The 23,488-nt window shown below is 37.4% G+C and overlaps 2 protein-coding genes across 2 annotated transcripts; both read right to left on the reverse strand.

Annotated features, from left to right (window-relative positions):
- Positions 1–1,182: 1,182 nt before the first annotated feature.
- Positions 1,183–2,217, reverse strand: LOC306843515 (trace amine-associated receptor 4-like; the record flags this gene model as incomplete). The annotated part of the gene is made up of 1 exon (XM_079375038.1): positions 1,183–2,217. The coding sequence occupies one exon, from the start codon at positions 2,215–2,217 to the stop codon at positions 1,183–1,185; it is 1,035 nt and encodes a 344-aa protein (XP_079231164.1).
- A 2,316-nt stretch (positions 2,218–4,533) lies between these two features.
- LOC306843516 (trace amine-associated receptor 4-like) lies at positions 4,534–17,418 on the reverse strand (the record flags this gene model as incomplete). Its single annotated transcript, XM_079375039.1, has 2 exons — positions 4,534–5,336; positions 17,196–17,418. The coding sequence occupies 2 exons, from the start codon at positions 17,416–17,418 to the stop codon at positions 4,534–4,536; spliced, it is 1,026 nt and encodes a 341-aa protein (XP_079231165.1).
- Positions 17,419–23,488: the final 6,070 nt, after the last annotated feature.

Here is a 23,488-nt window from a genome sequence, read left to right on the forward strand (position 1 = left end):
TGTTCAGCACTCCTCTGTTTCTTCATTAAGCATGTTTCAAAAAACAAATTCCATGCTAAATCACAATATCAGAAAAAGAACAGGATTTGGATCTTGGTTAACAGGCTATAGGACAAAAATCTTTTTAATCATTTGTAAAATGTACAATCTTTTTGTTGGTGTTCTTGGCCAAAAAAAAAAAAAAAAATGGAGACATAGGTCTACACGACATATTATGAATAGTGAATTAAAACATAGCAATGAGTGATTTCAGAGGAACCCATCGCTCTGCACATTTATTTACACATCTAGCTCATGCAGGACCGAAGCTGAAAACCTTGAATTGAGCAAAATCATATTATATGAATTATATCAGAGCAAAGTTTATTTCCAGCCTGCCTCAGCACACCTGTGTGTGAATAAATATTAGAGCTAAAGTCTGCAGGACAGTGGGTTCCAAGGAGCAGGGTTAAAGAGCTCTGAATTATTTTATTATATAAGCAATATGACAACCAGATTGCCTCACTTTCTTAGCCAAAAATGTCTGCTGACCGAATATTGTCCACAAGATGGAGACAAATGCATACTATACAAAATAAAAGCTTGCGGTGGGGTTTCACAAAGAGGGCTCAGATTAAACCAGGAGTAGGCCTCAGTTAAATTAGAACATTTAAATAGCTTCCTAAATATGCCATAAGTAACTTTATTCTCAAGTTTGATTGTAGGGCAGAAAAATATTTCTGGTGTACATTTTGAGATAAAACAGTGGATCTAACGTATTTTAAAATATTTTAGTCCAAGTTGCTTTTAGATAGGACAGCTCAAATGTCCACTTTATTCGAAATAATACAGTTTTATCTGGATAAGAGAACGGATTAATACTTAAAGAAGAAAAAAGGTTTTAAAACTTTTTTTAATAGCCGAGTAAAAACATGTCTTATACTTAGTTATGCAAACTCAACATTTAAATAACTTCAATGTTAAATCGTTTAAAAACAATTTTACATGTCACATCAACACCAGTATCTGCAGTAAAATGATTTTTAATTTTTACACCCAAATATCAGTATTTCAGTTTTGTCAGTATTTCAGTAATCAGGATGGTTAGTCTGTTTGTGGAGACCTTCAGAGAAAATTCATACCAGGCCAAATTATTTCTTATAATAGCATTAACAGGCCTATTTGCAAGAAGCAAAGTTAAATTCATTCCAGTACCAAGGTGCTTGAGTCATTGCAGCCACACATATAAGTGGATATGAGAATCGTAAAGGCTTTCTGAAAGCGAGGATAGAAGAAACCATAGATCAATGGGTTACAAGTGGAGTTAAAGTATCCGAACCAAACCAAAGCATCAAAAACATTACCAGGAGTCACGAAATTGAGGAAAGGATCAACAGCAGTGGCGGTAAAAAAGGGCAGCCAGCAGAGATAAAAAACACCCATGACAATGGCCAGAGTTTTAGCTGCTTTTCCTTCTCTTTGAGCAGAGCTTTGGCTCTTCATCCCTCCTGCTGCTGTCACAGTCACTCTTTCTGACATAACCTTTGCATGTTTTCGTGCAACATGGAAGATTTTCATATACAAAGAGCTCATGATCGTCCCAGGAAGAAAGAATGTGAGAAGTGAACAAATAAGACCCCATTGTTTGTTAAAAAACAAAACACAACTTCCCATACAGTAAACCTGCATTATGAATGACTCCAAGCCGATTTTGTTTACCCCTGAAAACACAATAGAAAAGCTGTAGAGAAATGAAAACAGCCATGTTAGTGTCGTAAATACAGTCACAATATTGTTTGTGACCCTCATTTTGTACCTCAGAGGGTCACAAATGGCCCAGTACCTGTCAACAGATATTAAACTGAGATGTATTAAAGAAGAGATGCTGAAAGTCATGTCTAAACTAGAATGAACTTTACACACAACATCTCCCAGATACCAGCAGCCTTCAACAGATCGCACCATGCTGTACGGCATGACCAAAGAGCCAAGCAGACAGTCACTGGCAGCCAGAGAGCGAACGATCAGATGAGTTGGAGACTGAAGCTGTTTGAAGTGAGAAATGGAGATGATGATCAGCAGGTTCCCAAAAACTGTCGTGAGGATCATCAGCACCATCAAAACATACATCGCCACTTTAAGTGCAGGGAGGCGATGAGCTCTGGGACAGGAGTCCGACCGAAGTGGATAGCAGAGAAACACGTTCTCAGAATAAATGTCAGATTCATTTGAGATCATTATGAAGGTATAAACTGATATGCAGGATCAAAACAATATTTACTCTGTAAATGTAAAAAATAAAATCACACAGATGTTGTTGAAAGCCTCAAGGACAGAACCACAGTCAGATAGAGACCAAAATACAAAGAAAATGATTGTATAAACAGTACATGCACATAAGAAACTACATATATGGAGTCAGCAGCCTAGTATGGGTTTTATACTCGGAGTTCAAAGCAGGTAACACCCTTACTAGCATAAACATATCTGAATATGCAAAAATGGTGGAGTAACTGTGGTAACTGTTGTACAAAGAGTGACCTCAGGTGGTGACAAAATGAAAAACTTTATTCATTAATTCATTCTGTTTGAGTTATTTCCAATTATTTATAAGGTTGATATCAGGGTCGTTGCTATTCCCTTTTTAAAAGACAATAGTGAAATATTGCTCTGGCCCAGTAAAATATTACTGATAAATGCTTGTCTGATGATGGATATTATCGTGTATTGATCTGAGAGTCGTTTCCTTGATAATATTTCAGCAGTCAGGTCGTATGTTTGCTATCAGCTGTTCCAAAAAGATTTGAATTTGTTCACGATTCAGTTAGATTTTTTCAGACAGTTCACTCACGCACTGAATCGCTTGCAGCACTTGGGAAATTCATGGGAAATTTGATAAGACAGCAAACAAAAAGAGCACTGAATGAGGTGATATTTACCAATGGTCCGTTGTAGGAAAACTTGCACATGACTTCTATTGTCTGTCAGCGATGTGGCTGATGTGTGTGTAGATTGTGAATGATTAGCTACTGCAGGGAGAGGCCATTTTTATGTCCTGATATCCATAGTATTAAAATATGACAGAGGGCCTGTGCTCCACTACTGATGAAAGCCTACAAATCTTGTGAATAGCCTACTGTTTACAACACAAATTTGGCCTGATTACGGCTTGTATGACTTCAGTAGGATTTATGAACTGGACTGTGAATTAACCGGTATTAACTGATAGAAACACAATGTTATCCTTTCTTAATTTTAATATGATGTATGCTGGTATGATTTCAACCTTTTTCTCCCTTTCTAATTGAATTTAATTAATTCATCACTATAAATACTGATATTCATAATAGCATATCAAAATAAGGCATTATGTGCATGTTGCTTACATATGCTCAATAATGAATGTACACATATGGGTAAATGACAAATAATACTGGGATGAACTTTGGATTTAGGTTATAATTCATGAATGCAAATATTCAATGTAAATTCTCAACTTAACATTTGTCAGGAAAACTACAATTATAATAATTAGAAAATGGATTTTAACATGCTGTTTAACCGTTTTAAGTTAAGTCTCATGTCATTGTTGAGACCTATCAAGTGCCCGTATCCATAGAGTACAATATATACATATAATTGTGTAAGATCATTATTAGATATCCGATTGTAAATTAATATTTTGCAGCAATTGATCACAATGTTTGATCTTCCATAAATGTCACTCATTTGTACTGTATAGGTCTACACACACCAGTTATGATGTAATGTTTGTATTTTGCCCACAACAGTACTCAGGAGACTTGCTATCATTTCTCACTTTTAATGACAGTGTGACTCTCAATGGAGCGCAGCTCTCACTGTTCAAAGGCCCTGGAGTGGTTTACTGTCACATCTGACATCAAATCAACCTTACTTGAACAAGTACAGATACATGAGACAGTATTAGTAGTCATTAACTTTATAGTACAATAGTTTTTTTTTTTTTATATGACAAAAAAGTATTAAAAATGTTTTTTAATTACTTAAAATGTAAGTGATATTTGGGTGTAAATCACAAACAACAACAACAACAGCAGCAAAAAAACAAAAAACTATGCTTTTCTTGTGAAAAAGGAACATGTACATTTTACATATATATATTTTTGATGTATTTTGTTGAGGTATTGGTATAAATTATTTAAATTAACTTACATCTAATACATTAAAAAAGATTGGAGGCCCCATCAACATGCTTATAATGGGCCAAACAATATATATTATTATGGTGTTCAAGAAAAATATTACATAAGCAAAACATTTAATCATGTTTGGACTAACGGGTGTCAAAATGCATTACAATAACATTGCCTTCGTTATTAAATCTTAAAATGGGCACAGAATTTATTTATGTATACATGCTATTATAATAAAAGTAAGACAATATTCATTCTGGATGAAAAAAAATAATATTGTCATTAAACCTTGACATGTGCAAAATATTTATTCATACATAGACTAGGTATTTCATTAAAAGATAACATTGAGTGTAGTAAAGCTGGCATAATTTCATATTCATTCAAATGTCAAGGTGTGTGTCTCACTGACGCCACAGATATAAGTGGATATGAGAATCTTAAAGGCCTTCTGAAAGCGAGGATAGAAAAACCCATAGATCAAGGGGTTACAAGTGGAGTTAAAGTATCCGAACCAAACCAAAGCATCAAAAACATTACCAGGAGTCACGAAATTAAGAAAAGGGTCAATAGCAGTGGCAGTAAAAAAAGGCAGCCAGCAGAGATAAAAAACACCCATGACAATGGCCAGAGTTTTAGCTGCTTTTCTCTCTCTCTGTGAAGAGGTTTGGCAATTACCGCCTACAGTGGGGGCAACAGACACTTTCTCTGACAGGACTTTGGCATGTTTTTTCACTACATTGAAGATGCTCATGTACAGAGAGCTCATGATAGTTCCTGGAATCAGGAACACAAAAAGTGCACAAATTATGCCCCATTCTTTGTTAAAAAACAAAACACAGCCACCAAAACAAGAAATCTGCAATATAAGTTCTTCCAAACCAACATTGTTTACCCCTGAAAACACAACAGAAAAGCTATACACAAATGAAAACAGCCATGTGAAGGTAATAAATACAGCCACAGTGTTGTTTGTGACCCTCATTTTGTACCTCAGAGGGTCACAAATGGCCCAGTACCTATCAACAGATATTAAACTGAGATGCAATATGGAAGATATGCTGAAAGTCATGTCCAAACTAGAATGAATTTTACACACAACATCTCCCAGATACCAGCAGCCTTCAACAGATCGCACCATGCTGTACGGCATGACCAAAGAGCCCAGGAGACAATCGCAAGCTGCCAGTGACTGAACGATCATGTGAGTTGGAGACCGAAGCTGTTTGAAGTGAGAGATGGAGATGATGATCAGCAGGTTCCCAAAAACTGTCGTGAGGATCATCAGCACCATCAAAACATACAGTGCCACTCTAAGGATGGTAAGTCGAGGAGCTCTGGGACAGGAGTCCGGCCGGAGTGGGTAGCAGAGAAGCACATTCTCAATATCAGTTTCATTTGAAATCATCACATCTGCTCCAAATAGTGACTGATATGCAAGACTGAAACACAATATTTGTTTTTTAAATGAAAAAAGCCCCTTAAATATTGACCAAATTGTGCCTAGAATTATTTTATAAATTATGACACGGTAAAGACAAATATGCAAAGAAAGATTAATATAAATACAGTACATGCCCACTCAATATAATATGTTAAACAGACTCAGAGCAGCTCGGGCTTGTCCATATATACTCTCAGATTCAAGTTAACCCTCCTACATCTATCAGTGTTACCCATAGTTACAAAAACAATGAACTCAGGAGATTAAAAAAGAAAATAAATTAAAACACAAATAAATAATTTACTTCCCCTGTAATGGAGATAAAGATTAAAACAATAAATTATATTTTCAGCTCCATAACTATGTAAGAAATGTACACTTTAAATAATTATTACTTATTTAAACAGGTCATTTCTAAAAAAAAAAAAAATTTTTATTAAAATAAATGAAAAAAAGTGGTTGGAAGAAAAAATAATTTCAATATTCTTGCATTTGTTTTGTGTTTTGTACCCGTGCTTTTTCAAGCTAATTTTTTTAGAGTAAATTCTTTCGGTTTAACACAAATGCATTTAATTTCTCCTCCCATGTCCTTTAAGAAGCTCTGCGTCTGTAGGCTCCAGCTATGTTCAAAATGTGGCCTAAATCCAAAACTTTTTTTGCTCATGTGACTCAGATCTGTTTTTCTCATGACAAGTGTGAACAGCACAAACCACAGGGAATCCGATATTTTCAATTCCGATTTGTGTCACTTCCACATGTGATACTAAATCCAATACAGTTCAGATGTTTTGCAATGTGACCGCAGTGTGAACAATCATATTGGAATTCATGCTTTTTCATGACTTTTGTCACTCTAGATCAGGGATCCTCAAATCTGGACCATTCCTGCTGAATTTAGCTCTAACCCTAATCAAACACACCTGAGCATGCTAATCAGAGTCTTCAAGATCATTAGAAAATCACAGGTAGGTGAGTTTGATCAGGGCTGGAGCTAAACTCTGCAGCAGATTCGACCTCCAGTGTAAGATTTGAGGAACTCTGCTCTAGATCAACATTCGTCAGATTCAGCGCTCATGGGAGACACTTAAAAGATTAAAGACCCAAAGTTATCAAGACAGTTGTGAAAGGTAATCAGTGGAAGTACAGTGATGTGACAGAACCCTTACTGACATGATTCTGGGCATAAAAAACTCCCATGTGTAATTATAACTTTGTGGATATTCATGGGTGTTTAACCAACGTGATCTCATGATAATTTGCATGTATTTTAGGTAAAATGCAGTTCTATAAAACGTACATTTACTTACGTTTTTACAGGCACTAAAATGTACAATACTGACATATTTTCAGCATCTAAACGTACAAAACTGACGCATTGACAACACCTAAAAATGAATCCTTATGAATATTGAAATCATTCATTTTATTATTATTGTTTTTTTTTAATAGTCATATCAATGACCTATGGCTGCCATATTGAAGGGTCTTTCCAAACCGAAGTGCTCAAAACTGGCCACTTCAAAAGGCCCTTCGGAATGAAGGATTTTGTAGGGTACAACTGATGGACACTACGGCCCCCATGATTCTTTGTGCAGATTCTTTGCATGATGACGGTGCCTCCGTATGGGCACGGGATGATGATGCAGAAGGGCACTTCAAGAAACAGTTGTTTGATCCCCTACACCAGGGGTCTCATTATTAATTATTAATATTCTCACTATATCATATGGTCCATAAAAGCCTGAGGTATCAAATATGATACTCAGCAAAAAACAGATATGCAAATTTTTTATATTGTTTTTTCTTCAAGAAAGTTTTTATAGCCTACATATAGACTGCTGTTGTGTTCACTGTGTGGGGAATTTTGAGTGACCTAAGCATTAAGAAATGAGTCCTATAGATTGAAAAAAAAAATGCAATAATATAACAGACTTGAAAGCTGACTATAATAAATGTCTAAATAACAGTTAAATGTGAATAAATGGTAATATTGGGACTTTTTTGCTTTTGGATACAGTATTTGTATCAATAATGGGGGGTCTTTTGTGTTTTGCCCCATGTGGGTTAGCCTTTTACACCAAGTGTTGGGTAAAATATCAACTTGCCACCTTATAGGCTACATTTATTTTATTTAAAAAAAATGTAAAAAAGCTTTTTATGATTTCTATTCCCATAAAATGCTCCATTAAAAGATGTTTTGTTAGTAATGGTTTTATTTAGAACCATATTGTCCTGAAGAATCGTTTTTTGATAAATGGTTGTTTTTTTTAGCAGGGCTGAAATGCAAAAGATTTGCATGAATCCGAAGATCTACCAGAGCTGACGTGGGTGTGACTTCTGCTGTTCATTTATACAGCTATGTATTAAAACAATATTCAATTCATTCATACAGATACAGTATGCATTCAACTTCAATCTGCTGAATCAGGGTTTCCACTGGTCCATAAAAAGTGTATCAAATTTAAGGCCATAAAAATTCTTAAATCCCTTACATGGTACAACAAAAATCGTAATTATTATTTCAAGAATTGAAGACAAGAATCACAAAATGGCTAGCCCAGAAACCTATGCAGATATTCAGTAAAACAAAAGAACACCACAGATACACAAATCAGATCTGAACATTTGCGATACACAGTGTGGACAGTCAATCATTTAAATCAGATTCCAATCAGATACACAAATAATCAGATTTAGGCTGACAGTCTGACCAAGGCTATAGACTTTTGACTCATTCTTAAAAAAAAACACACAAAAAAAACATGGTTTTAAAGGCTGTAATATGAAGCTTTTTGTTTTGTGAAAATCTGTACTTGAACTGTATCATGCTGATAGATGCATTTTAATTCTTGGCACTTTATTTTTTTATGTTGGGATTTTTTTATTTGTATAGTACGTATGTTATGAGAAAATGTTTAAATAAAAATGTTGAAAGATGGTAGAATGGCAGAAGTTATGGTTATTATTTTTTGGTAGGTTAACTAAGGTGATTGGCAAGGTTTAATGAACTAATCAGAAAATAATAAATAGATGAATGTAAAAGAAGAAACAAAAAGTAATCGATAGATTAATCAATCATCAAAATGTAAATTTTTTACAGCCCTAGAGTGTAGGGTTCTTTATTCCCACAATTTTGTTTTTTAAATCTATAAATGTCAAAAGGATCATTTTAAAGCAACTTAATTAACATAATAAATATATATATATAAATCTGACTATGATTTAATATGTTCGGCCTCACCCAATAAAAACAAAAAACATAATAATAACAACAATAAATACATAAATAAATAATGCATTAGCATAGAAAAGAATTACACACAAAAAACGTTACTGTGATAAGTTTGGGGTGCCTTATTCATTTAAATGTTGTCTCGTTTGAATCCTTGTTGCCACAGATATAAGTGGATATTAGAATCTTAAATGCACTCTGAAAACAGGGGTAGAAAAAACCATAGATCAAGGGGTTACAAGTGGAGTTCAAATATGCAAACCAAATTACAGCATCAAAAACAACAGCTGGAGTGAAGAAATTGAAAAAAGGGTCGAGAGCATTAACAGTAAAAAAAGGCAGCCAGCAGAACAAAAAAACACCCATGACAATAGCCAGAGTTTTAGCTGCTTTTCTCTCTCTGTGAGCAGAGCTTTGTCTCTTCAACTCTCCAGTCACTCTTTCAGACATAACCATTGCATGTTTTCGAACAACATGGAAGATTTTTATATACAGAGAGCTCATGATCGTCCCAGGAAGAAAAAATTTAAGAATTGGACATATAAGACCCCATTGCTTGTTAAAAAACAAGGGGGGGGTTAACCCACTTCACTTCAAAATGTTACTTATTGAAAATCTCCCTTTTTTATTTTTATGTTTTTTAAATGAGTGTGATATAAAATGTAAACATATTCTAGAACTTGCTAGACACATCTGCTTAATTTAGGGTTCATTTGAAGAACTGGCTAATTAGTACTCAGATTTGTCAACACTGGAATTTTAAATCTGCTAGCTATCCTATTATTGTTTGTATCTTGTTTGCATTGTATGATTAGACTACTGTATGATTTGTATTGTGTAATTATTAAATTTTCTACTATGTATTTTAATTTAGGGTGACTTGTAACATCTTGTCCAGGGACTACGGATGAAAAATAGCCTTTGGCTAATTCTGGTACATTTACAGGAATGTTTTATTAATGTATGCCAACTAAATAAATAAAAAAATTTAAAAAAACTTCCAGAACTAAAAATAACTCCTCAGTCTAAAACAGGGCTGTCCAAACTCGATCCTAGAGGGCCGGTGTCCTGCAGAGTTTAGCTCAAACTTTCCTCAACACACCTGCATGGAAGTTTCTAGTATGCCTAGTAAGAGCTTGATTAGCTGCTTCAGGTGTGTTTAATTAGGGTTGGAGCTAAACTCTGCAGGACACAGGCCCTCCAGGACCGAGTTTGGACTGCCCTGGTCTAAAATGACCATTGGAAGAAGGACATCACAACCATTAACTCACTGTAGGTGTTGTATTTTGTGTGCTTTTTTTTGGTATTTGGGATTTGTCAATGAATGTGTCTAACCATATAGTGGGCTGAAGGCACACAGGGATAAAAGGCACATTTGATTTGATTGTTCTCTAAACCACTAGATGGCAAAAAAAAAACTCACCAACAGCACTTTTCTTTTCATCTGGAAAATTTTGGGGAAATTTAGCTGAACTAAAAAAGCAATCATGATCACAAACATTGCTCAAAAAAAAAGCTCTGTTCACAATGCATCGACAAAACAACATGATCTCATTTATTTTTATTTATTTATTTTCATTTATTTATTAAAAACTCATTTGATTGGCTTATTAGGCTTAATTAAGCCTAATAAAACCTAATAAACAATTGACCTCAAAAGGGGAATTCATGGGCAATAAATAAACATTTAATTTTTATCTTAGGTTATATATCTACAAGCTACAAATCTTTTGATTTTAGGTTATTAAGTTAATTTTGAACCTAATAAAAGGAAATGGTTTTATGGTGTTACATCCACCAGCTGGAGTGCCATGATCACCAAACCCGCAAGACCTTCGTTCGAAACACAAATTCAGATATTTTTGATGAAATCCAAGAGCTTTCTGACCCTGCATAGGCAGCAACGCAACTGACACACTCAAGGTCCAAAAAGGCAGTAAGAACATCAATAAAATAGTCCATGTGACATCAGTGGATTAACAATAATTTTTTGAAGCTACGAGAATACTTTTTGTGTGCAAAGAAAACAAAAATAATGTCTTTATTCAATGATTTCTTCTCTTCCCTGTCAGTCTTTGACGCAAGTTCACAGCAGTACCATGACACATGCATGTGGTGCAGCTGACACAGGAGCGGCGTTCTGACGTAGAACTTGGATGTCCCGTGCCGTCCCGTTTATAAGCAGAGGAATGCACATGCATGTGTCATGGTACTCTCTTGAATGTACATCAAAGACTGACACGGAAGAGAAGAAATTGTAAAATAAAGTTATTTTTGTTTTCTCGTAGCCTTATATAATTAAGGCTGAATTACTGATGTCACATGGACTATTTTATTGATGTCCTTACTACCTTTCTGGACCTTGAACATGGTAGTTATGTTGCTGGCTATGAAGGATTAGAAAGAGAGCTCTGGGATTTCATCAAAAATATCTGAATTTGTGCTCCAAAGATGAACGAACGTCTTGCAGGTTTAGAATGACATAATTAATGACAGACCTTTCATTTTTGGGTGAACTATCCCCTTAACTCTGCCATTATGAACCCTTTTTTTAGTCATATTTTGCCATGTCTTGCTTGTCATCACAATGCTATTCTGAGCACTATCCTGGTTACCCGTGTTCATGTTTTTGTTGTTGTGTGTGTGTATTTTAATCTCCTTCCTGGTCTCTTATATTTGGATGCGATCAGCCCTATACGCTCACTACGCAAGTTGTGTAGGGCCCCTGTAAATTACACAAGGCTCCGCTAGTCTCGCGTAGCCAGACCTTCAGACTGATGGCCTGGAATCTATGGCAACTTTCATTGGTCAAGGTCCGCCCATGAGGCCACTTGACCGACGTCAAACAACCAATCACAGTTCGTTTCGTTCAGCTTCACGTTTCGGGCGTGGAAATGTTGCCACAATAACAGATTCTGTGAAACTCTCAGATGTATTTTAAAGATTCTATGCCACGAATTTTAAATATTTCACATACTTTTGAAAATCCAGTGTTTATTTGATCCTGATAAGCGTGTGTCGTCACAGTTGTAAATATGACGGCTTTCTTCTTTTGTGAGAGGGTTTGGCGTCACGGCATCTTTGTTTCCAGGTGGAACGTTAAAGAACACGACACACACATCTCCCAGAAATCCTGTATAATTCAACCTGAATTCAACATGAAGACTTCAAAACTCCTGAAGTGTTTCCACTTTTGTGTGCTATATGCATCAGACGTTTAGCCAACGTTCTGTGGGCATGACGTCTGAGGCTGAGACTAAGGCTCCACCTCCCCCTCATGTCAAAGCAGCACAGCACTTTCAATCTGTTGTAGAGACGAGGAAAAATAGAAAAGAAAGTGAGCAAGATAAGGGTAAGTGATGGATTTTATAAAGCTGATGCTGAAATGCTGGCTGCTGCTTTGTGTTTTGTCAGATTAATGCAACATTTCATGGGAGCTTTGAAGACACTGTGCCAGTGTAACAACAGTATTGTGCACAGTGGTATCGTGGGCACTTCAAAAGACCTGAATCATTTGAGATACCTTATTATCTGAATTGTTATTTTAAGAACATATATTAGCTTATTTTATATTTATATTAGTGTCCAGTTAAACTTGACAGCACTATCTAACTTATAACAAACTGCAAAACTCAGACAGCTCCGTCAGGCCAAAGAAGATGCTTACATGAAGGGGACAGTCTTGTACAAACAGGCCAAATACACAATGGAAAAGGAGCTCAGAGTGGCAAAGAGGAATTATTCTGGAAAGTTAAGGAACAAATTCTCTTCCAGTGATTCTGCTTCAGTGTGGAAAGGTCTGAAAGACATCACCAATTACAAGACACCATCCCCCAGCACTGTGGAGGGTCAATAACTGGCAGACGATATGAATGAGTTCAACTGCAGGTTTGAAAAAACACCATTCACACCTCCTGCAACCCCCCTCTCCCCCACATCTGCACTGAAAATAATTGAAGATGACGTGCACCGCGTCTTCAGAAAGAACAAGAGAAGGAAGGCACCAGGCCCAGATGGTGTGACACCAGTCTGTCTGAAATCCTGTGCTGACCAGCTGGCCTGTCCCAAAGAAACCCAAAATTACTGGACTTAATGACTACAGACCTGTGGCTCGAACGTCTGTGGCCATGAAATCATTTGAAAGACTGGTTTTGGCTTACCTGAAGGACACCACTGGACCCCCTGCAGTTTGCCTACAGAGCAAAGTGGAAGATGCAGTCAACATGGGATTGCACTTCATCCTGCAGCGTATGGACAGACCAGGGACTTATGTGAGGATCCTGTTTGTAGACTTCAGCTACGCTTTTAACGCCATCATCCCATCACTCCTTTAGCCCAAACTAACTCAGCTCTCTGTACCCACCTCCACCTGTCAGTGGATCACCAGCTTCCTGACAGACAGGCAGCAGCTAGTGAGATTGGGAAAATTCTCATCCAGCACCTGTACTATCAGCACTGGACCTCCCCAGGGCTGCATTCTCTCCCCACTGCTCTTCTCCCTCTACACCAACGACTGCACATCTAAAGACCCTTCTGTCAAGCTCCTAAAGTTTGCAGATGACACCACACTCATCGACCTCATTCAGGATGGTGACGAGTCTGCTTGCAGACAGGAGGTTAAGGAGCTGGCTGTCTGGTGCAGTCTTAACAACCTGGAGCTTAACACGCTCAAAACTGTGGAGATGATCGTGGACTTCAGGAGAAACCCCCCTGCTCTCCCCCCACTCACCATCATGAACACCACACTCATCGACCTCATTCAGGATGGTGACGAGTCTGCTTACAGACAGGAGGTTAAGGAGCTGGCTGTCTGGTGCAGTCTTAACAACCTGGAGCTTAACACGCTCAAAACTGTGGAGATGATTGTGGACTTTAGGAGAAACCCCCCTGCTCTTCCCCCACTCACCATCATGAACAGCACTGTAACTGCAGTGAAGTCATTCAGATGCCTAGGCACCACAATTTTTCAGGAACTGAAGTGGGATAATCACATTGAGTCCATTGTTAAAAAGGCCCAGCAGAGGTTGTATTTCCTTCGCCAGCTGAGGAAGTTCAACCTGCCACAGGAGCTGCTGAAACAGTTCTACTCTGCCATCATTGAATCCGTCCTATGCACTTCAATAACTGTCTGGTTCAGCTCAGCTATGCAAAAGAATAAAGTTTTGCAAAAGAAAAATAAAGTATTGCAAAAGAAAAATAAAGTATTGGGGGTGAGGGAGCAGAGTCAAGAAACTGGGGCGTGTTCAGCGGGCCTGGGCACGCCCCCCGAGAAGCCACGTCATTAACTGGAGACGCAGATCGCAACGGATTCGAAAGTCAGCATGGCAGAGTGGAGTGGGATTCCAGGTATGTCAAGTTGATTGTTTCTTTTTATTTCACTAACATTAAAACGTGTTGTTTTGTTAACTAAATGCGATTACTATTAACATTGTTTGCCAAAGTTTAAGACGTTAGAGATCAGTTTAAGCGGTGGTTTTATTGGGTATAGGCCTACTCATGTGTACAACATAATGTAGACAAAATCAGCCTGTCCTTCACTAGATAATCATTGATGGGGTACATTAGCTTGTTACTAGGGTGACCAGACGTCTCGGTGTCCCGTCAATTTTCTTAAAAAAATGCAATCATTGGTAACACTTTATTTCGATAGTCCACTTTAGACATTCTACTAACAGTAAGTAGTTTTGTAACTACATGTCAACTAGCAGTCATTAGAGTATTAGTAGACTGTCTGCTTAATTTCTTCTAACACTTTATTTTGATGGGTCCACAACATACAACATACTGACTATTAGAAACTTTGCAAGTATATGTCAACTTATTCTACTACCCCTAAACCTACCCTACTGAGAGTTAGTAGACATGTAGTTGCAAATTAATGAGAATTAGTTGACATGCAGTTGACATGTAGTTATAAAGCTACTTATAGTTAGTAGAATGTCTAAAGTGGACTATCAAATTAAAGTGTAACCCAATCATTTCCCGGTTTTAGCTGTTTTGCCATTTTCTGCCATTCTTGCCACCCTTCTAGGTATCGTGTATTGCACGGTAAGTTGATAATGTTGTCATAGTAGTTTTGCATAAATCCACTTTCAATTTATGCAAAACTACAATGACAACATTATCAACTTACCATCTGGTCACCCTAGTAACAAGCTAATGTACCCCATCAATCATTATCTAGTGAAGGACAGGCTAATTTTGTCTACATTATGTTGTACGCATGAGTAGGCCTATACCTAATAAAACCACCGCTTAAACTGATCTCTAACTTCTTAAACTTTGGCAAGTGACATAGTAATCGCATTTAGTTAAAACAACAGAGTTTTGAAACTGTGTTTATGGACCGATGAGACAAAGATGAACCTTTATCTAAGTGATGGGAAAGCAAAAATGTGGAGAAAAAAAGGGAACTGCAAATGATCCAAAGCATACAGCCTCATCTGTAAAGCATGGTGGAGGTGGTGTCATGGCATGGGCATGCATGGCTGTCTCTGGAACAGGCCCTCTCAACTTTACTGATGACTTAATGTATGATGACAGTAGTAGAATGAATTTGGAAGGGTACAAAACCATCTTGCCTACCAATATTCAAGAAATGCCACCAGATTCATTGGGAAGTGCTTCATATTGCATCAGAACAATGACCCAAAACACCCTGCCAGTTCAGTCAAGGAATTTATAAGGGCAAAGAAATGGAAAGTCTTAGATTGCCCAAGTCAATCTCCAGATTTAAATCAGATTGAACATGAATTTCACCAGCTGAAGAGGAGAGTAAAGGTAGAAACTCCCCAAAACAAACAGCAATTGAAATTGGCTGCATTAAAGGCTGGGAAAAGTATTTCAAAGGATGAGACCAAGAGTCTGGTGATGTCTATGGGTCACAGACTCACTGCTGTGATTGTGCGCAAGAGATCTGCAACTAAATAATAGCTTTTAATCTTTTATATCTGCCTTATGTTCAACTGTCCCAATACTTATGCTCACATCAATGAGTGGGATGAACTCTAAAAGTGCTGTTCTTTTTATTTGGTAAAACATGTATGTGTTGAAACGGCTAATAATAAATTATGACATTCTGTAGTTTTGTCTCATATTCATCTTTTAATCATATTTGCAAATGTCTTGACTCCACAGTCAACAAAGCAATTTTGTCTTTACTGTCCAATACATAGAGGGCACTGTGTATATATATTATATATTATTAATTTTATTAATTTATTTTTAAAATTAAAAGCAAACAAACTGCCAAAATATGACTGTTTTATAAAGTTATATACTGTTATATTACATTTTAATGTAAACCCATTGAAATGTGATCAAAAGACTTTAATGTATTAAATTTCACACAAATGCAGGCTATTTAGGTTAAGAATAATTTAAATATTGAAATATATTTTGAACATAGTACAAACCCTGCATGTGTGCCCTTCTTTTCCATCAGATTACTAAAAGTATTAAGATTTCTTCCAGTAAAATACATTTGCAAAATGGTTTCAGCACAGGTTATATGAAATAAAAAGAATTACATAAAAATAAATATTTATTGTGATGCGTGAAATAAGTGAGAGGAGTATTCAGTCAAATATCAAAGTGTTAGATTGCTTGATGCCACAGATATAAGTGGATATGAGAATCTTAAAGGCCTTCTGAAAACAAGGGTAGAAAAATCCATAAATCAAGGGGTTACAAGTCGAGTTGAAATATGCAAACCAAAACAAAGCATCAAAAACAACAGCTGGCGTCCAATAATTGAAAAATGGGTCGAGAGCAGCAGCAGTAAAAAAAGGCAGCCAGCAGAACAAATAAACACCCATGACAATAGCCAGAGTTTTAGCTGCTTTTCTCTCTCTATGAGCAGAGCTTTGACCCTTCATCCCTCCAGTCGCTCTTTCTGACATAACCTTTGCATGTTTTCGTGCAACACAGAAGATTTTTACATAGAGAGAGCTCATGATAATCCCGGGAAGGAAGAGTAGAAAAACTGCACATAAAAAACTCCACTCTTTGTTAAAAAATACAACACAGTTTCCCACACAATAAGTCTGCAATATAAGCATCTCCATTCCAACTGCACTTATTCCTGAAAACACAACAAAGAAACTGTACCCAAATGAAAACACCCATATGAAGGTAATAAATACAGTCACTGTGTTGTTTGTGACCCTCATTTTGTACCTCAGAGGGTCACAAATGGCCCAATACCTGTCAACAGATATTAAACTGAGATGCAGTAAGGAGGACATACAGAAGCTCATGTTTACACTAGAATGAACTTTACACAGGAAATCTCCCAGATACCAGCAGCCTTCAACAGACTGCACCATGTTGTACGGCATGACCAAAGAGCCCAGCAGACAGTCACTGGCAGCCAGAGAGCAAACGATCAGATGAGTTGGAGACTGAAGCTGTTTGAAGTGAGAGATGGAGATGATGATCAGCAGGTTCCCAAAAACTGTTGTGAGGATCATCAGCATCATCAAAACATACATCGCCACTTTAACCACAGTAAGACGATGCAGTTTTGGACAGGAGTTCGGCCGGAGTGGATAGCAGAGAAGCATGTTCTCAGTCTTGTTTGAAGTCATCACGTCTGATCAAGATGCTGAGATGATTTTCTTTGTAAAAAGGTTGACAATTATAAACATAAGTTGAGTAAAGATTAATTTAAATATGTAGTACATACCCGTCCATTTTAACTCCCTAAATGGTCTCAGAGCAGCTCAGTTCTGTCCATATATACCCTCATATTTGAAGTAACCCTCCTACACCTGTCACGGTTACCCATAGTTACAAAAACAACACAAACTCTGATAATAAAATAAACCCATGTAGCATCTGCTTATGATCCTTGATGGTCGCTGGGACTTTATGTCTTAAGAGACCCTTTTAGCCTTTTGACATTTGCATATAACTCACAGTCCTGGCCCCACATTTTACCTTTTATATGGGTGCTAAATTGCCAATGGTTGTCCCCCCACTGTCCAGAGGATTCTAAACAGATTGATTATCTGTTCTCTCCATCGGACTTCAAACACATTCCAAAGAGAACTAAATGACCCTTGGTACCAGGCACCAACGGCCTGGCTGACCAGTGGACTACCCCCACGATTAAAAGACACATAGCACACACAGACACACAGAGACATTATCTTTATTTAGACCATAATTAATCAGTTACAAATGTATCAGGTATATGCATGTGTTGTTTGTATGTTTCCTTATTATATTAGCCTAGTTACCACCCGTTATTCGTATTAGTAAGCACTAAACACTCATATTCAGGTGTATGAAAGTATCTCGTGTTTAATATATTTTAGATGTCTCTTTCTTGATATCAAAATGATCTACTCTTTATTCCTCAAACAATGATGTACACTATGTGATCGTGAAATGCATCATACTATTTTTACACCAAGTCTCCATATCAGTCATAAAACATGCAAATGAGGTGTCAAGTGGGACAAAGAGACACTTTCTCTCCCCACTGCTCTTCTCCCTGTACACCAACAACTGCACATCTAAAGACCCCTCTGTCAAGCTCCTAAAGTTTGCAGATGACACCACACTCATCGACCTCATTCAGGATGGTGACGAGTCTGCTTACAGACAGGAGGTTAAGGAGCTGGCTGTCTGGTGCAGTCTTAACAACCTGGAGCTTAACACGCTCAAAACTGTGGAGATGATTGTGGACTTCAGGAGAAACCCCCCTGCTCTTCCCCCACTCACCATCATGAACAGCACTGTAACTGCAGTGAAGTCATTCAGATTCCTAGGCACCACAATTTTTCAGGAACTGAAGTGGGATAATCACATTGAGTCCATTGTGAAAAAGGCCCAGCAGAGGTTGTATTTCCTTCGCCAGCTGAGGAAGTTCAACCTGCCACAGGAGCTGCTGAAACAGTTCTACTCTGCCATCATCGAATCCGTCCTATGCACTTCAATAACTGTCTGGTTCAGCTCAGCTACCAAAACTGACCTTAGAAGACCACTGAGGGTAGTCCGAACTGCATATATATATACACAGGTCCTTTTCAAAAAATTAGCATATTGTGATAAAGTTAATTATTTTCTGTAATGTACTGATAAACATTAGACTTTCATATATTTTAGATTCATTACAACACAACTGAAGTAGTTCAAGGCTTTTATTGTTTTAATATTGATGATTTCGGCATACAGCTCATGAAAACCCAAAATTCCTATCTCAAAAAATTAGCATATCATGAAAAGGTTCTCTAAACGAGCTATTAACCTAATCATCTGAATCAACTAATTAACTCTAAACACCTGCAAAAGATTCCTGAGGCTTTTAAAAACTCCCAGCCTGGTTCATTACTCAAAACCGCAATCATGGGTAAGACTGCCGACCTGACTGCTGTCCAGAAGGCCATCATTGACACCCTCAAGCAAGAGGGTAAGACACAGAAAGAAATTTCTGAACGAATAGGCTGTTCCCAGAGTGCTGTATCAAGGCACCTCAGTGGGAAGTCTGTGGGAAGGAAAAAGTGTGGCAGAAAACGCAGCACAACGAGAAGAGGTGACCGGACCCTGAGGAAGATTGTGGAGAAGGACCGATTCCAGACCTTGGGGGACCTGCGGAAGCAGTGGACTGAGTCTGGAGTAGAAACATCCAGAGCCACCGTGTACAGGCGTGTGCAGGAAATGGGCTACAGGTGCCGCATTCCCCAGGTCAAGCCACTTTTGAACCAGAAACAGCGGCAGAAGCGCCTGACCTGGGCTACAGAGAAGCAGCACTGGACTGTTGCTCAGTGGTCCAAAGTACTTTTTTCGGATGAAAGCAAATTTTGCATGTCATTCGGAAATCAAGGTGCCAGAGTCTGGAGGAAGACTGGGGAGAGGGAAATGCCAAAATGCCTGAAGTCCAGTGTCAAGTACCCACAGTCAGTGATGCTGGTGTTGGTCCACTGTGTTTTATCAAGGGCAGGGTCAATGCAGCTAGCTATCAGGAGATTTTGGAGCACTTCATGCTTCCATCTGCTGAAAAGCTTTATGGAGATGAAGATTTCATTTTTCAGCACGACCTGGCACCTGCTCACAGTGCCAAAACCACTGGTAAATGGTTTACTGACCATGGTATTACTGTGCTCAATTGGCCTGCCAACTCTCCTGACCTGAACCCCATAGAGAATCTGTGGGATATTGTGAAGAGAAAGTTGAGAGACGCAAGACCCAACACTCTGGATGAGCTTAAGGCCGCTATCGAAGCATCCTGGGCCTCCATAACACCTCAGCAGTGCCACAGGCTGATTGCCTCCATGCCACACCGCATTGAAGCAGTCATTTCTGCAAAAGGATTCCCGACCAAGTATTGAGTGCATAACTGAACATAATTATTTGAAGGTTGACTTTTTTTGTATTAAACACTTTTCTTTTATTGGTCGGATGAAATATGCTAATTTTTTGAGATAGGAATTTTGGGTTTTCATGAGCTGTATGCCAAAATCATCAATATTAAAACAATAAAAGGCTTGAACTACTTCAGTTGTGTTGTAATGAATCTAAAATATATGAAAGTCTAATGTTTATCAGTACATTACAGAAAATAATGAACTTTATCACAATATGCTAATTTTTTGAAAAGGACCTGTATATATATATATATATATATGCAAAAGAATAAAGTTTTGCAAAAGAAAAATAAAGTATTGCAAAAGAAAAATAAAGTATTGGGGGTGAGGGGGCAGAGTCAAGAAACTGGGGCGTGTTCAGCGGGCCTGGGCACGCCCCCCGAGAAGCCACGTCATTGACTGGAGATGCAGATCGCAACAGATTCGAAAGTCAGCATGGCAGAGTGGAGTGGGATTCCAGGTATGTCAAGTTGATTGTTTCTTTTTATTTCACTAACATTAAAACGTGTGTTGTTTTGTTAACTAAATGCGATTACTATTAACATTGTTTGCCAAAGTTTAAGACGTTAGAGATCAGTTTAAGCGGTGGTTTTATGAGGTATAGGCCTACTCATGCGTACAACATAATGTAGACAAAATCAGCCTGTCCTTCACTAGATAATCATTGATGGGGTACATTAGCTTGTTACTAGGGTGACCAGACATCTCGGTGTCCCGTCAATTTTCTTAAAAAAATGCAATTATTTCCCGGTTTTAGCTGTTTTGCCATTTTCTGCCATTCTTGCCACCCTTCTAGGTATCGTGTATTGCACGGTAAGTTGATAATGTTGTCATAGTAGTTTTGCATAAATCCACTTTCAATTTATGCAAAACTACAATGACAACATTATCAACTTACCATCTAGTCACCCTAGTAACAAGCTAATGTACCCCATCAATGATTATCTAGTGAAGGACAGGCTAATTTTGTCTACATTATGTTGTACGCATGAGTAGGCCTATACCTAATAAAACCACCGCTTAAACTGATCTCTAACTTCTTAAACTTTGGCAAGTGACATAGTAATCGCATTTAGTTAAAACAACAGAGTTTTGAAACTGTGTTTATGGACCGATGAGACAAAGATGAACCTTTATCTAGTGATGGGAAAGCAAAAATGTGGAGAAAAAAAGGGAACTTCAAATGATCCAAAGCATACAGCCTCATCTGTAAAGCATGGTGGAGGTGGTGTCATGGCATGGGCATGCATGGCTGTCTCTGGAACAGGCTCTCTCAACTTTACTGATGACTTAATGTATGATGACAGTAGTAGAATGAATTTGGAAGGGTACAAAACCATCTTGCCTACCAATATTCAAGAAAATGCCACCAGATTCATTGGGAAGTGCTTCATATTGCATCAGAACAATGACCCAAAACACCCTGCCAGTTCAGTCAAGGAATTTATAAGGGCAAAGAAATGGAAAGTCTTAGATTGCCCAAGTCAATCTCCAGATTTAAATCTGATTGAACATGAATTTCAGCAGCTGAAGAGGAGAGTAAAGGCAGAAACTCCACAAAACAAGCAACAATTGGAATCGGCTGCATTAAAGGCTGGGAAAAGTATTTCAAAGGATGAGACCAAGAGTCTGGTGATGTCTATGGGTCACAGACTCACTGCTGTGATTGTGTGCAAGGGATCTGCAACTAAATAATAGCTTTTAATCTTTTATATCTGCCTTATGTTCAACTGTCCCAATACTTATGCTCACATCAATGAGTGGGATGAACTCTAAAAGTGCTGTTCTTTTTATTTGATAAAACATGTATGTGTTGAAACGGCTAATAATAAATTATGACATTCTGTAGTTTTGTCTCATATTCATCTTTTAATCATATTTGCAAATGTCTTGACTCCACAGCCAACAAAGCAATTTTGTCTTTACTGTTCCAATATATATTATTCATTTTATTTATTTATTTTTTTTTAAATGAAAAGCAAACAAACTGCCAAAATATGACTGTTTTATAAAGTTATATACTGTTATATTACATTTTAATGTAAACCCATTGAAATGTGATCAAAAGGCTTTAATGTATTAAATTTCACAAAAATGCAGGCTATTTAGGTTAAGAATTAAGAATATTGAAATATTGAAATATATTTTGAACATACACACACGTGTGTGTGTGTGTGTGTGTGTAGATGAATTTAGACTGTTAAGAGTGATCATTGTTTGTTCTCTGAATAGAATTACAGATTGTAAGTAGGAAACTGTTTGGTATTTTGACCCTATTGACTGATACTGACACTGATTTGGATTCCCCTTTAACACTGTTTGCTTGAGCTTGTAAATAGTGTGTATATCATTGTAAATCTTGAGGGTTTGGGAAAGTAAGGAGTTTGACACCATTATTGTTTATTGTAAACCTTTTGATCTCTGTTTTTGGCTAGGAAGTTAATATATTGTTAGGGTTTAGGAAAGAGGTCTTAAAGTAAGAAAGTTGTGTTTGTTATTTTGCCCAGGTCAACTCCCGAAGAAAAGTTCCCTATTTATTTATTTGACTATTGTATTTTTGTTTGGTTTCATTAAAACCCTCAAAAGATTCCCCACTTCCACTCTCTCATGTTGCGTCCATTACCCCTGAACGGAGCGTAACATGGAAAAACAAAACACATCTTCCCACAGTAAACCAGTTCAGGTTTGTTATACTGAATACACGATTATACTGAATAAACATACTGATTATTTGGTTTAAAATAAATTTAACTTGACTGAACAGCTTGTCTATGTTGAAAAAATGGTGTTTAACACAGGTACGTTTTTTTCTTTTTGCAAACATATTTCCTGTATAAATGACTATGTCTATAACCTTTTCAAAGGGAATGTAGTATAATGTTATGGCTCTTAATTGTGGTCACATCATCATCTGAACAAGAGCTCTAGATGTAATGGCTTAAGAAAACAGGTAGTTTAAAACAACATTTACAAAAATAAATACACAGAAGATCATGAGCGGGTTTTCTGTATTCATATGATAATTTTCTTAGTGATTTGGACTCTTGAGTTACACAGGGAGCACAAAAAAAATCCTTGATATTTTGTGTCTGTAGCCTTTTCAAGACTGCGTACAACCTCAAACTTTACTGAATGTGTAGCTTTGAGCACAATGGTTAGATATGTTTCAGGTGTAAGTGTAAAACAGCACACCTTAGTTTTCGTGTCGATACTTAATAGGATCTTGTATCAAATAAATGGATAATTGTCCTAAAACAGAAATACCGACTTAGTCAAACACTCTCAA

The sequence above is a fragment of the Barbus barbus genome, assembly GCF_936440315.1.
Source record: "Barbus barbus genome assembly, chromosome: 24".
Classification (NCBI taxonomy): Eukaryota; Metazoa; Chordata; class Actinopteri; order Cypriniformes; family Cyprinidae; genus Barbus; species Barbus barbus.